This window comes from Tympanuchus pallidicinctus, unplaced genomic scaffold (genome assembly GCF_026119805.1).
Source record: "Tympanuchus pallidicinctus isolate F22 unplaced genomic scaffold, pur_lepc_1.0 scaffold5, whole genome shotgun sequence".
NCBI classification, from domain to species: Eukaryota; Metazoa; Chordata; class Aves; order Galliformes; family Phasianidae; genus Tympanuchus; species Tympanuchus pallidicinctus.
In genome coordinates, this window is record NW_026294769.1 from 71,044,806 (window position 1) to 71,060,847 (window position 16,042).

Consider the following 16,042-nt stretch of genomic DNA (forward strand, 5'->3'; position numbering starts at 1 on the left):
CCCCTGCAGCCTTATTTCCTTTGTATATATAGCAGCAGTATATGAGCTAAGGTGAAGAAAGAACCAAAGAAATTGACACCAATTCCAGCACTACCTCACGTTCCCATTTCCTCCATCTCTGAAAAACTTGTCATGCACTTTCTTTTTTTAATGCCACATTTGCAGCCTACTTCTGCCATTTACATGCCCTAAAGCCTCCTGATCCTTAACAAGCTTATCCGCATACCAAAGGTATGATCTTAAGTAATGCCTGTTAATTCCCATTATGTACTCTACAATATATTCCTCATTTAAACAGTGGACAGAAGAAGCTAGTTTGGATGCTGGTGTAATCAGGGCAGCTGTGGGCTTCTCATCACTGCTGGTTAACATGGTGATGTTGCACAGAACCACACCCAAACTGACCTCCTAATAAAAGCATTTAAATAACATTGGAATCACCAAGATACTCTAACAGACCTTGGAGACTTAGAGTGAACAAGGTAGAGACCTTTTTTATTAGAGACATTACTTACAGGAATCCTAGGGTGTGGGGTGAAGAAGGTTGTCTGGAAAAGAAACAAAAGCATTAAAAGAAACACTGTCTATTTTCCTGGAAATGCAAAAACTTTTGTATTCTCCTTGTCATTATAGATAATTCATTCTATGTAACCATTAGAGGGTTTATAAATGAGCAACTCACTGTAACATCTTCAGTATCATTGAACTTTTTAACTCCAAGGCTGAGCTCTCTGTTTTGTACCACTTATAAGATACCCCAGCATAACTGGTTGTCTTACGACACTAGTCATCCTGAAGGAATGGCCAAATATAAAAGGATTGTAATCAATAGAGAGAAGCAGCATCTATTATTGAAATTGATAAAATCTGGGAAAAAAAAAGAAGTCCTTAAAGAAATGAGAATGTGCTGAAATTGTTAGCTATCCTTACAGATGAAATGGAAACTAATTTTCCCTACAAACACTGGAAGGTTGAGCTGTCAGGTATATTTTTTCACACCTATCCTTAGGATATAGTATTTATAAGCTTTATTTTCCAAGCTATCAATCAAGAGAGGTTTATTCTCAGTCACAATCTTCTCACATGATCTTATTAAGTACCCCTGGTCACAGACTAACGAGGCCCAGCTGAACGCAAGGAAGAAATCATAATACCTCCTCCACTGCTGTATGAAACTTTACAGCTGCTGGATTCTCTCCAACAGATTCTGATTAAAATTCTCCTTATGATCTGTGAATGAGGCAGCTGCAACCAGCTGTGGTGAGTAAAGCTGAAAAGTGGGTATTTGACACTTTCCAGAGGATCTGTAACAGGGATTAGCCTTTCTGTTGCAGTGAGAAGCCTGTTCCTAGTGCTTGCTCCGAACTGCTTACTCAGATTTTGCTGGAAATACCCAAATACCTATCAATTTCTGTTAGGAGAGTCTTTCTGGGCTTTCAGCACAGCATGACACTGTGTACAGCAAAGGCTACAGCACTGCTCTTCCAACCCGTAAGTTACTGTCAGCGAGAAGTGAAGCCCACTGCTCTTCTTGGAAGAAGAGGAATTGCTCACCACAAGAGTAAAGCTGTTGTTCATAGATATCTTCTCTTAGTGAACCAGTTTTACCACGAGGTCTCAGGTGGGAAAAGCTAAATCACCTAGAAAATCAGTACAAATATGCTCTTCATCTTCACCCTAATGATATTCATCATCAGTTCCTACAGCTGCTAAACATATCAGAAGTTCAATTTAAGTGCTACCATGAAACAAGTGCACAGAAAAGAGCTATTTTTGAAGAAATAGAAAAGTGTTTAACCTCTAAAAATTGTACAAAAGACCAATGCAACTTCATAGAGCTTCTTTCGAACCAAAAGAGATGGTCTGAGAGTGAGTCCTAATGTTTCAGCAGAGAGGCACAGATCTTGTAAAGCTTTGTTTCTGAGGCACTTATGTGGCAGAAGTATGACGATGCCTAGACTGTTTTTGCAGCACAGCATCTTACTTACTGTTCCAGGTGTGCCTGGTGGGCCAGGGGAACCTGTGTCACCCTAGAGAGAGAAGAATACAATTATGCATATATAAGGTGAGAAAATAACAGTCAACATTTATCATTCAGAAGATACAACATTGTTCAATGAAATGTAATCCTAGGGCAACTGTAGAATTGGCATAGAGCTTAATTTGCATTTTGGCTGAAGCCTGTCAGAGTTCTTGATAGGAAAGCATGTTTTAGCTAAAACTGTTAAAAGGGTAAAAGTAAAGCCACCACCTTTGGGTCTTTCCTAAGTGGCTGTTAGGGCCCACCTCAGTGCCTGTGGACCCAGTCTGGAGGACATAGCCTCCGTTTTCCCCTTTCCATGCACACCACATTTACAAGTCTCCTGAGTGGACTGATATGGACTCACCACTTGCCTGATATGCTGGCCAAGGCCCAAGGTTTCCATCACTTGCCAATTGTGTCCACCTTGGTTTGCTAACAAATGCACATGCACAACCCATGCACACTAGCTTTGAGGAAGATACAGACATGGTCAACCAGTAGCCAGCACCAGTCATATGGGCTGTAACACGTGGTTCTGCTCTACCCAGTGGTGCAAAGCCTCATCCGTACCTCACTCATATCAGTCTCATCCTAGTAGACGGTGGGAGAACACAACATTCCCATACCAGTGGCAGAGAACATCATAGAATTATTAAGGTTGGAAAAGACAGCCATGAAAATTTAGCTCAGCCTAGCCCAACCATCATGTCCATTAAACTATGTCCATAAGTGTCACATCTACAAGTTTCCTGAAAACCCTCAGGGATGGTGACTCAACCACCTCACTGGACAGCCTGGTCCAATACCTTACTACTCTCTGAGAAGATATTTTCCTGATATCCAGCCTGAAAGTAATAGAAGATTTCAGCACCACAGACCGGAGGTGTCCACTTCCCCAGCCTGACTCACATAGCTGGCACCCACTCCCCTCATAGTGATCCACTTCAACCCTTTGGTTCCTCCTATTCCCCCTTTCCTCTGTATGGGTTTGAGACTATACGGGGTTGAACTCTGTAGCTCCCTCCCCACAGCCCTGTTAATCTTCTCAGTTGGAAAGTTCAGTTAATTTTTCTCTAAGTGGCACATGCAGTGTGATAGCCCACCAGTTGGTAAGAATGGGAGATGCTTCTGGTCAAGCTTCAAAATCATCAGTCACATAACCCTGCTGGAACAGACACTGCTACATTTTTATAAGTTCTTCTCCATTAGTGTGACTGAAGTGTCTTGGTTCCCAACCCTGCCTCCCTTATTACCCCTGGTTGCTCTGAAGAAGTTCCTTGACTGGGTACCCTTAAAGGAGCAGACACTCTCCTACAACATACACCTACAAAATCTTCTTTTGCATATTGAAAAAATCCTGTGTTTTTCATCAAAAATATAACTTCCTCATTCCAATTTTCCCCCTAATTTTTGAGTCAAAATCTATAAGGTTGCTGGAGTATCTCTTGAGAATAGTAGTCCAAGTATCTTAGCTGTCACTGGTCTTTCTTCTGGCTCTGCTCCATGGACAGCTTTAGTCCCCCTGACAATTGAAAGCCAACATCTATGAAAAACACTAGTTAACCTCCCAGAGACAGGAACTTCATGCGCTTTATTGGAAATGTCATTTGACCGCCCATAATAGAAGTGCCACTGCCACAGATGGTCAAATTTGCTATTAAATTGAAGGCTGCTGTATCCTAGAAGAAAAATAAGGAGGCACATATTTCCCCACAGCTGAGATAACTATGCCAAGTCATAGTTATCTGCAGGGTCAATGCTTCAGTTTCACTTTAGCAAAGATTTGGTAAACATCGTCTCTTTCTAGTCCTCCTATTTTAACTATAGCAATGTTATGATGACAGAAGCATAGACCATTCCTTATTGTCCTATCACACTGTTGGCAGGCACAGAAATGTTCTTTGATTTCAGGCTTGTTTCTATCAGCCACTGCTAGAACAAAGAAAAATCTTCTCTCGATTAAAGAAATTGATCTTAGATTCCATCAGCAGCTTACTATTTCTTGTGTTATTCAATACATGGTTGTATCTCTCACACACACAGTTTCTTCTGCCTCATCTTTGTAAGGATTATCTCAGAGACTCCAAAACTGTTAATCCACACAAGATTATCTTCTCTATCTCTTGTCTCTAAGCCCTTTTCTCTTTTCTTATGTAATGGCAGGTATTAACAGGACAAGGGGAAATAGTTTTAAGCTGGAAGAGGGTAGAATTAGACTAGATACCAGGAAGAAATTCTTTACTGTGAGGGTGGTGAGACACTGGAACAGGTTGCCCAGTGAGGTTGTGAATGTGCCCTCCTTGGAAGCATTCAAGGCCAGGCTGGATGGGGCTTTGAGCAACCTGGTCTAGAGGGAGGTGTCCCTGCTTATAGCAGGGGGTTGGAACTAGATAATTCTTAAAGGTCCCATCCAACCGAAACCATTCTGTGATTCTGTGATTCTATAAAGAGGAGCATGCTTATTTAATGACTCACCTTTTCTCCCCTTTCCCCTTTCAGTCCTGGGAGACCATCTTTTCCCTTTCCTCCCTAAAAACAGGAAAAGGAAAGTAGTAAGTATGCACAATTTGATTTGATTTAATCAGTTTCATTTAACACTTGCAGTTGACCTTATCTGTCCTTCAGGATGAAGTGTAAGCAATTAAAAGGGTAAATAATATATTTGAAATGGCTTCACAAAATTCCCAGTCTTTTCAAAAGCCAAATAATAGTAACCAATTTCATGGAAAGGAAAGCACCAATCTTGAATCAATTTGCACATACGTCTTGTTGACTGATGCAGTAACAAAGCTTAGAATGTTCCAGCTGAACAAGAGAAGCAGAACACACTTAAGACTTATAGGGGACACTCATTCTACCAATTTGTTTATGCTGAAAGATTTCTGAGTCATCCACTCACTAGTGCCTACCTTTTTAATCACCTAGGAAACCTGGTGGCCTGAATAGGAGATGCTTAATAAGGATGATCTGAATATTCCTTGAAGTGCAGACACAAATGTATATATTCAGTATTAAAATAGGAGATAGCTGACCTACATTTATATGATTTCATACATAGAGAGAATATATTATCTCTCTCTATATATATATCCTACACTTTGATGTAAATGTAATACAGCAAATCAAACAGGAAAACTTCAGTTGATTGTAAATCTTTCTTGCTCACATTCAAGCACATAGTTAGCTATCAGAACTAATGGCCTCTCTGACCACAGCCAAATTTACTGCCATGTCCAACTATTTTCCAGTGTGTAGGTGCCTGTGAAGGTCTGCAGCTGGCCAGGACCTGGGTGGAAATTAAGCCATTAGATAAAAATTCAACCATCTGTAATGTTCTCCAGCACTTGTCGCTTAGTGACAAGAGAAATTTGGGATTTTAGTAGTTTTTATTTTTTTAATGTTCTTTAGTCATGTAGATACATTTGAGAGTGAGGCTTAAAGGGTCCTGTGCTTCTTCTACTGCCTAACTAGGAGTATGACTCCAGTCAAAATCTTCTGTGTTCAAGATAGACATAGTTTATTAACATCTCCGCTGCAGTTAGCTATGGTCACGAGGCAATGAAGTACCTCTTGGAAGGGCTACTTGGTGGTCTTCCTAGATGTCAATCAATTGTTCATCACAACAAGATCACCAAGAGAAAATAGCATCTATGGACACTTGAGATAAGTCCTCCTGGCACCAAATGGACAAATAAAATCAAGTTATGGCTTGAAGATTCACCTGGTCTCCTTTTTCTCCTCTCAGTCCAGGTAAACCTTGAAGACCAGGAAGACCCGCTTCACCCTGAAAGTGAGAGAAAATTATGTGTGAAATCCAGGAACTTTCATCAAGCGTGGCTTCTATTAAAGAACTTCATTAGTTTCAAATGCAATTAAGAATGAAAGAGAAGACTGGTGGGTCAACTCTTCACTCATTCATGTCAGATTAAAAGCACATCAAGTCTGACTCGCAGGGTAGATTAATCTAGCCAGTGTCCTTATGCTAGGAAGGATGAATCCTTGATTGAGCTGTCTAATGGCTGATACTAGATGGTGAATTGTTAAGCATTCATAATGTCTGCAGATGTTTTCTTCCTGATACCTAGTTACACCATGATATATGTAGGCTATACTGTAGGCCAGAACCTGCCCTATTTTTCGCGTGTGATTGATTCTACATGCAGCTTGCTGAGAGAGAGAACAAGATCTTGTTTAATTATCAGATAATTTCTTTTTCTAGGGAAATCATTACTTAAAACAGCAGCTAAAACCTCTTTTCTTTACTTTTCTTTACTTTTTTTTTTCTTTTCTTTTTGTATTGGTAAGTGATATCATAAAATTTAGGACATATTTTCTTTGTACTGTTCCATAATAGCACCAAGCAAGCAAACAAAAAAGAGCACCTAGAAAAATAAATGTTATTTTCATCATTGAGGATCTGGTATACTCTAGCAATGCAAACACAATACTATTAATCTGAATAGAAAAGATGTTACCTGATAAGCAAGTCTAGAATTTTCTCAATACATCTCATGTTTCCATTTGTTTCTGTTTCACACTCACTTTTCAATTTATGCTCTCTGGAGTAATTGTAATCTCTGTGTTACGTGGTTTGTTATAAATATAACTAAAATTCTCAAATTTAGCTCCAGACTGAACCAGATTGTCACCTGAAAATAGTCACATGGTGCATCATATATCGTTACCCTGCTACCCACATTTGCAGTGCAATATCTCAAATGATCTCAGTCATGGACAGAACCCAACTGCAATATGTGGTGTATGAATATGAACTAAGAATTGCTAATCCCGAATTTAAAAAGATTAACCCTTTATGGCAAGAGTCTAAGCATTATTATGGTGTAGATGCAATGAATGCAGAGAAATCAGGTCAGGAAAAAGATATTTTGATAACCAAGAATAGCTGGAAACATCAGGATGATGTTTAATGAAGTTTGAAAGATGGTGCTGTTTGGCGACAAGACAGAGTGATGATTTTGAGAGCCAGTGCAGTATCCTCAGTGATGATGAGATCCCAGAGATTGTAAGAGAGATGAACATAGGGCATAGAGCTAAAGAGGGAAAAAAGAAGGATTTGGAGGGGTGATTTACTCGGCACCTGGCATGATGGCTGCAGATGGAAGTAGCCTGTCTCCAAGGGGGAAGAAGATCTTAGACAAGGATCTTAGCCGAGAAACTGGTGGGACTCACTGGAAGGTTTTAAACTATGTATGAAGGGGGAAGGGAACACAATGAGGGCCGCTGGGGTTGAGAAGGTTTTTTGAGGGCTTGCACCAAAATTAATGGGCAAAGACAGCGGAGTACACAGGGATGGACTAGGGCACGGAGATGCTGGGGATGCTGCCGTTCTAGGGAATCCTAGATCCTATATAAAGGCGGTGAGATGGAAAGCCCAGCTGAAGTGCCTTTATACCAATGCACACAGCCTGGGAAATAAGCAGGATGAGTTGGTGACGAGTGGTGTCCCCCAGGGCTCAGTACTGGGATTGACACTCTTTAATGACATTGACAGTAGGGTTGAGTGCACCCTCAGCAAGTTTGCTGATGACACCAAGCTGTGGGGTGCAGGTGATACACCAGAGGCACAGGATGTCATCCAAAGGGACCTAGACAGACTTGAACAGTGAGCCCAGGTGAACCTCATGAAATTCAACAAATCCAAGTGCAAGATGTTGCACGTAGGTTGAGGCAACCCTCATAACCAATAAAAGCTGGAGGATGAAAGGATTGGGTGCAGTCCTGCTGAAAAAGTCCTGGGGATACTGGTGGATGCAGAGCTGGATATGAGCAAGCAATGTGCCCTTGCAGCCTAGAAGGCCAACTGTGTCCTGGGCTTTATCAAAAGAAACATGGCCAGCAGGTTGAGGGATATGATCCTGCCCCTCTACTCTGCGCTGGTGAGACCTCACCTGCATCCTAATGTGGAGTCCTCAATACAGGAGTGACGTGGACCTGTTGGATGTGTTCAGATGAAGGCCACAAGAATTATCCAAGGGATGGAACACCTCTCCTACGAGGACAGGCTGAGAGAGCTGTGGCTGTTCAGCCTGGAAAAGAGGTGACCTGATAGCAGCCTTTCAGTATCTAAAGAGGAGCTACAGGAAAGAAGGGGACAGACTCTTTATCAAAGTCTGTGGTAATAGAACAAAGGGAAATGTCTTCAAGTGTAAAGAGGGTACATTTAGATTGGATATAAGGAAAAAGTCTTTTACAGTGAGGTTGGTGAGGCACTGGCACAGGTTGCCAAAAGATATCGCTGATGCCCCATCCCTGGAGACCTTCAAGGAAAGCTTGATAAGGCCCTGGGCAACCCGATCTAGCTGTGCATGTCCATGTTCATTGCAGGGGGGTTGGACTACATGGCCTTTAAAGGCCCCTTCCAACTCTAAGGATTCTATGATTCTATGAGCTCAAAGACAGGAAGGAAAGATACAGCTGCCAATACGGATCTGTTAAAAACTCATCACATCAAATCCACCCAATTTCTTCCCTTGATGGGATAACTAAGCAGACAAGAAGACTAAACAGACATCACATTTTTGTGATGTATCTTGACATTAGTAAGATGTCTGACACAAGACAACATGATGCGCTCATTAGCAAAGTACAGAAACACAGTGTACAAGACGGCTCTCTGGAGGGTGGTGCAGAACTGATTAAAAACAAAAAACCACAAAAACCTACATTCACACATCTAGCCGTTACCTTTCAGATTCAGAAAGAGATGAAGCCTTGTAATGGTCTATACTTACTATTCAATATTTTAATTTATAAGTGAGATGGCAGAAAAGAGAACACTGATATAATGTGTGGAGAATACCACCCTATAGAGAGAGAGGTGTTTTAGAAAGTGGGATAAAATTCTAAAAAGCTCTATTCAATATGGAAAAATTATGAGCAGTTCCTAAAATTGTTTTGGCAAGGAGAAACTAGCAAAATTCATAGAAGTCTTCTGTGTGAAACTTCTTTTTCTTCCTGTGCTCCTACTCCAGCTGGTGGCATAGATAGTGTGTGTTCAGTTTCATTACAAACAACAACATTGGAGCACGGGACCATTCTTTTCCTTCATCTTTATAGAAGTCTGGATTTAGAATGGTAGAAGTGAGAGATGACTGAGGCTCTGAGACTCTTCCATTGCTGACTTAAACTCTGCAACCCAGTATCCAAAGACGTATGCCAAAGATATAAGACTATCTTACATAGATATCTCTTTCTACAGATTTTATTACTGAGTTGAAAAGTTGGTGTGCGGACGACAACATGAAAATAGCTGGTTGGTGCTCCACACTGGACTCCAGACAGCTGTGTGCTTTAGGAAATCCCAGGATGTTTTCCTGCTTCCTTGCTGTTATTTGCTGAAACTTAAATCTTACTACATAATTATTAAGATGACTGTAATTTCTGAAGTTATGTAGGTTTATTTCCTAGCATGCATTTATGATCCAGAAATGACTGCATCGCCCTTTGCATCACATAAAAAAGTTCATCATCATCCAGAACCACCACCAGCACACTGGTTTAGTGTGAAGTGAAGGAAAAACAATCACTTTTATGCAACTCTGCCTTCCTTTTCTTCCTTATCTATCAGAAACAAGATGACTGAATTTTCTGAGATATAAACAAAATATTTGCATATTTGATCTGGAACCTTACTTTGTGCAACCATGAGCTTTATCTGCTGACTTGCACTTTCCTTGGCAAAGGAAGTTATTGGCAAATGGCTTTGTTACTGCACGGGATCACTCTGCATTGACAGGCAGATGTTGTTGCTAGCACCATTTTTTCTGCTCACCTGTTCACCAGGTTGGCCACGGCTTCCTGGTTCACCCTAGAAAAGCAAAAGCACAAAGTTAGCACTGCAAGGACCCAACTTTTTTTGCAAGAATGCTTCCTCTTTAGTAAATTGTGTCTTCTACTGTCCTAGCTCATGTTATTCTACCCATTTTCTGTAAGGCACTGAAATTGTCTTCTTTGATGGCTTGGGACCCATGGCCACAGAGACCCAATGCAAGGTCCAGGTCACATCTTCCTATATATATAGACAAGAGAAAGGAGCATCAAACAGGGTTTTGTATCTTGGAATGCAATGAACAGTGAAGGCACTGAGTCACATCTGCCCATCCTCTTATATTTCCAGCCTTAGAGGATCCTTACACTCCTGACTTCAGTACAAGGACTTCTAAAATCACACCTTGAATGATTCAGTGGCTGCAGCAAACTTAGAAACAAAATTCTTTACCTTAGGGCCAGCTTTTCCAGGAAAGCCTTCCTCACCCTTTTCTCCTTGTTCTCCCTGCAGGGAACATGAGAAATTAATATATACCTTGCAGTGAAACAATGATGAGGAATATTTTGACTCAGATCCCCAGCATCAGACTGAGGATGTAAATGGAGTCACATGAGAGTATCTTTCCTGTAAAGTTTTAACCACTTCAGTACTATTTGTGGACACATCTCCAACAATAATCACCCAACTAGAATGTCTCTGGAATAACACAAAGTTAACCACTGTTACTTTAAAGATATCCATACCAAATTACCTGAAAAACAAAATATCTATTCAGTTTCTTCAAACTGTATGTGGTGAGAAGGTCTACATTTTCCATTAAGAATAGAAATAGATAACTGTGGAATTGGAGCTTTGGCCATTGGGACTTTTTGAATCTGATCTGTCATTGTGGGTAGCATCAGGACAGAGAGCAGAAACTGATGGATTAAGAACAGAAATATGCTGTGTGTATATTTCAGACTGCACTCAGAAGTGCAGTCAATACTTCACAGAGATCGGTAATTTGTTATATTATCCAAATTCCTCACTTCATCAGTACACTCAGGCTGAGGAATTGGGTTTCAAGTATAAATATGGTGGGTTCCTGGAAAAATTAGGAGCAATGATAGCCAAGCACCAGAGCTGAGAAGATCATTGCTGATGCAGTGCTGCTGCCTTGGACTTGAGGCAGGTTATAGTTAAGTACATATTCCAATCTAGTGCAATTGTTTGGAGCTGTTAGAGTGGGTCCAGAGGAGGGCCACAAAGATGATCAGAGGGCTGGAGCACCTCTCCTACGAAGAAAGGCTGAGGCAGGTAAGGCTCGGGCAACACCACACTGCAGCCTTCTTGTACTTAAAGGGAAATTATAATCAGGTTAGATTAGATGTTAGGGTGGAAATTTTAACTCAGACAGTGATGACACTGGCCCAGACTGGCCAACAAGGCTGCAGATGCCCCACCCCTTGCTGTGTTCAAGGGCAGGTTGGATGGGTCCCTGCACAACCTCATCTGATGAGCGGCAGCTCGACCCACAGCTGGGGGTTGGAACTGGATGAGCTTCAAGGTCCCTTCCAACCCAAGCCATTCTTGATTCTATGATTTCCTAGATTGACTTTTATAGATAAAATATAGTTCATTCCTTTGTCACTTATTTGCGTGACTATAGGAACTCAGCAAGAGTTTCTCCTGCTCAAAATCTCCATTTTCCAACTGCAGAGACAACAGATCAGCAGAATAAATTGACTTTCCTAAATCTGTCATTCATATGAACTTACAAACAGGGCACAAGAGGTAGGAGGGAACCAAGAGCCTCCTCTCTTCCACAGAGCCCCACAGAAGACCTAGTGGTCTATTTTCTTTCCAGCTCTTCAAAGAGGAAAAACAAATGTATTTGGGGCCTGATACACTCCATTGTTCTTTGTGCCTTGGACATGTGCCCTGACTTGCCAGCCTCCTTGGCTTCCCACTGTGACAACAGAAGCTTCTCTGTCTGCTATACTCAGCTGTGTCTGCTGAATAAAACACAGTAGCTGAAGACTGGAAGAGGTCTCTGCTGTATTTTAATCCAGCTCAGTCTTCACAGGGACTCAGTACAGAACAATTACATCAGCTGGCTTGACCCTGGAGCTCAGGGCTGGAAAAAGGTGAGGTACATCTGACCCTGGAGATCTGCTTCCCTTTCAGCTTACACTTTCTAGCTCGCCCAGAAAAGCTGCCTGGGCAATCTGGTTGTGCTGGTGTATGTGGTGACACTTACCTTTTGACCTGGAAGCCCAGGTAGACCATTTAATCCATCTTTGCCAGGTGAGCCCTAAACAAGAGAGAAAATTATCAGCTCTTAGAGCCTGCTCCTTAAATTCCTAACAGCAAGATCAGGAAAAAAATGCTGAGTTCATCCCTCTTGCCACTAACCTAAGTTTAAGATTTGCTAAAATACCTCATGTACCTTCTGCTTTTTTCACTACTGTAACTCTAATTACCCACAGTTTCTGGCAATGCATGTATCTGCTTGGCTGTATTCAGTATGACAATTTTAGTGACTGACCACATGATGTCAGTGTTGTTACAGACAAACAACAAAGTAGAAGTTTTTTATGAAGAGTGGAGTCTTAACTTCAGAAATAGCGTTCTCTGTAAATCTCTATTACCTGTAGCTGTAACTTTTTAAAAACAACTTTCACTTTTTAAATATCAGTAATTTCTTATATATATATATGTATATATATACATATACAGGCTGGCATTACACAGCATAGAGAGATAGAAAGATTCAGCAAAATAAGAATTAAAATGACTTCTTGCAATACATTAAAATGGTGAGAAAAAGTTTTGTCCTCTTTTCAGGCATCAGTTAGTCTCTAAACACTGCAGGCATAAAGTGGCACTTCTCAATACTAAATATTTCATAATGCACCTTTCCCTTTCTTGACTTAAGAGCCAATAGAAATTGCAATGCTCTCCTACAATTACAATTATAAGTATTATAATTGTAATTTTAAGGCCTGATTTAAGAAATTTCAGTTTGGATGAGTCATATTTTACCAAATGCAAAACAAGTTTTGAAAGGTACTGTATAAATCATCATAGTCCCAGTGTGCAGGAATAGTACAGCTACCTCTGGTATGCCAAAAGGCATCAGTCTAATGCCTATACTAAAGGAAACAGTATTGGAGCCAGTACTAAAACTACGTGTGCAGACAAGCTGCAGGAAAAGAAGTAAAGAGTTTAGGAGTAAAACATGTAAGGTCACAGAGAGAAGGGAGGCAATGCAAGCTGTCTCTCAAAACTTACAGCTGGTCCTGGCAGTCCACTTTTACCAGCAACACCAATTTCTCCTGGCAGTCCCTGAAAAAAGAATCCAACAGATACAAAAAAGCATTAATATTTCTGCCCTTTACAGGCTGCTTTCAATTCAAATACAATTTTCACTCCCAAAGTAGTCAGGTCTCTGCCATGAGGCATCCTGCAGGTATTGACTCATTTGCTGGTAGAGCTAACATGGTTCCAGTACCCGGTGCAGTTGTCCTGCAGGGCCAGATGGGGCTTTTCATGGTGAAAATACAACAGAAAGCATACATTGCCAGAGGCACTGACTCAGTTCCCACTGAAATTCAAAGTCTAAATCTAACAATCTCCTGAAGTGTTTATGTATTTATTTATTTATTTTTATTTTATTTTATCTCTTTGATGTAAAGTAAACAACAACAAAACCAAGCCTGTTTCCTTACTGGTGCTCCAGGTGGTCCAGGGGGTCCAGCAATGCCTGGGGGCCCTGGAGGTCCCTGTAAGAGTAGCAAAAAACAGTTCATTAATAACCATGATAGTGGTAGAAAGCCTCAGGCCATTCCTGTGCGCATCTGGGGCTCTGTTGCAAACAGCGTCAGCTTCATTTTATTAACTTCTCTCCTCCTAAACCTGCAAGATGCCAAACGGAGCTCCCAGGGAACCATGCTCAAGAGCAGAACAGGATCTCCTGCTTAAACCAGTAGTTACTGTTGCTACAAGTTGAGCTCCATCCTGGGCTACACTACAAGAGATGGAAGCCATTCAAGCCAGAGCATCCAGCCTACTTTAATCTTAATTAATGGTACAGAGGATATAGTAGATCAGGTATTTTAAAAGAAATACCCCACTATTTTAGTGCTCTGTCTTAACTCTGTTGAGAGTGAAATGTCCTCACAAACTCATACTTCAATGTATACATTCAGCTTCTAATACTCTACAAGTCTTACTCAAGCCCTTGCAACAACTATTTCTCTTGGGAAAATATCATCTGAATAGATATCCAGTTTTCAGAGGGATTTATTTCTATGCTTTGGTAAATTGTTAAAAGTGAGTTCCTGGCTGAAGAGATTTTTTTCCATACTTGATACATCGCTGCTTGAGATATAGAGGTATTTGTTACCTTCAGTTTTGCTGACAAGAAAGATTTTCTCCTTTACTTAAAATGAATCATTTGTTCATGTGTTTTTTTGAATCAGGACCTAAACATATAGCATAAGGATAAAAGAGAAATGGATACACAACTGAATTGAAACTTTAACCTCATCTGTCTCCTTCAGACTTTCTAATACCATGGTTTAAGTTATTTTCAGTTTCCAGAATAGAAGGAGTTCTGATGTTTGCACTCCAAAAACACAGAAACAAACAAACAAACAAACAAATAAAAAGAACAATAAATCCAAAACCAACCAAAGAAAAACATATCAGGAGGACATTTTTCACTCAGAGGGCAGTGAGACCCTGGCACAGGCTACCCAGAGAAGCTGTGGATGATGCCCCATCCCTGGAGGTGTTCAAGGCCAGGTTGGATGGGGTCCTGGGCAGCCTGAAATGGTGGTAGGCAACCCTGTGCAAGGCAAGTAAGTTGGAACTGGACTATTTTTAAGGTCCTTTTTAACCTAAGCCATTCTGTGATTCTATTACATACACCAACCTATGCAAAAAATTGAAAGTGAGCAATCAGTACAAGATAGAAAATGGTCAGTCAGCTTCTTTGCTAGAGCTAAGTTACAATCCAATAACAAAAATTACATCTTTCTGTGGTTATCAGTTACGGACCAATATAAACATTTAACATTTAAGAAAAAATGTAGCTGGAGAATAAAGAGGCGTAAACAAGAATGAACAAGAAAATTTTGGTGTCAAAATTTGATAGAGGAGATCGTGAATAAGCTGTCATTTTAAAATACGCTTGTAAAAATCAGCCAGAACAAGTAGTACCATCTCACCAATAGATGGTGCAAAACAACTAAAAAGTGAACTAGCAGATGCACTTGGCTTATATATCACCCATAATCCGCTTCCATTGCAACCCAGTCCAGAACAGACATAGAATCATTCCACAAATAATGTTAGTATTTGTAGAGCATCTCAAGTGCAAGCACAGTTCAAACATCTGCAGGAAGATATGCCTTGGTATCTACTGACACTGCTGACATAACTTCTGGGGAACCTAGTTTCTGGGTTAGAGGAGGAGGTTTCAGATGCCATTCCAATCCTATCAGAGGCAACTGGATGACCCCATTCATCATTTAGAAGAGGCTTCCCCATTCAAAACAAGAATCACCATCCAGTACAAGAAAAAATGTCACACTGCGCATACAGTCAGAGGGCAGCTGGATGGAGTGGCCTCAGATGTTAGGGCCTACTTGGCCTCACTCTAACCCTACAAGGGTGGTAGATATAGTTGGTATGGGAACCAAGAAAGGGTTGCAATGAAGAGTGGGTGCAGCACTAGGAAAGAATTCAAAGATAGCTTTAGATAAACAACATGTATGTTGTAAGTAAAGGAAAGATAAAGTGCAAAATATTTAATAGTAATTCTTTTGACTTCTTTGTGAGCTTTATGAATTAATAGCTTTCTCATTCGTGCAACAGTGGAATCTAACCAGAAATTAACCAGCCACTGTCATCCCACAGTAAACTTCAGCTAGGACCCAGTTTCAGCCTAAGCATCCCCCAGGTAGGATAACCATCCTACAAGGTAAATCTACTCCAAAAGAGAAATCTTGCACAAGTATCTATCAACCAGCGTAACCTTCTACACCAAGGGACTAGAACACGAGGAAATGAAAAATCACTGTCATGAAAAAGCTGCAGGAATACATTCTATCACATAATATCCTTTTCAAAGCTCTCCTTTTTGCCACACTTGTTCAGAGCAAGATTTGTATGCAAAACCCTTTCTGTCCTCCTTCTGACTTCTGAGTATACTTCAGAGCAAGAACTACTCTCCCAAGTATTTG

The 16,042-nt window shown here is 40.7% G+C and overlaps 1 protein-coding gene and 1 long non-coding RNA gene across 2 annotated transcripts in view; one reads left to right on the forward strand and one right to left on the reverse strand.

The window, feature by feature from the left end:
* LOC128090871 (uncharacterized) overlaps positions 1–16,042 on the forward strand; it is a 579,571-nt gene that overhangs the window by 146,414 nt on the left and 417,115 nt on the right. The gene's annotated exons all lie outside the window — the stretch shown is intronic.
* The window catches only part of COL22A1 (collagen type XXII alpha 1 chain), a 225,347-nt gene that overhangs the window by 56,995 nt on the left and 152,310 nt on the right, over positions 1–16,042 (reverse strand). The window contains exons 25-33 of the mRNA XM_052703565.1: positions 13,523–13,576; positions 13,086–13,139; positions 12,052–12,105; positions 10,263–10,316; positions 9,816–9,851; positions 5,745–5,807; positions 4,499–4,552; positions 1,989–2,030; positions 516–548 (exon numbers count right to left, since the gene is read on the reverse strand). Coding sequence (XP_052559525.1) covers positions 516–548; positions 1,989–2,030; positions 4,499–4,552; positions 5,745–5,807; positions 9,816–9,851; positions 10,263–10,316; positions 12,052–12,105; positions 13,086–13,139; positions 13,523–13,576 — 444 coding nt within the window. The remainder of the gene's footprint in view (positions 1–515; positions 549–1,988; positions 2,031–4,498; positions 4,553–5,744; positions 5,808–9,815; positions 9,852–10,262; positions 10,317–12,051; positions 12,106–13,085; positions 13,140–13,522; positions 13,577–16,042) is intronic.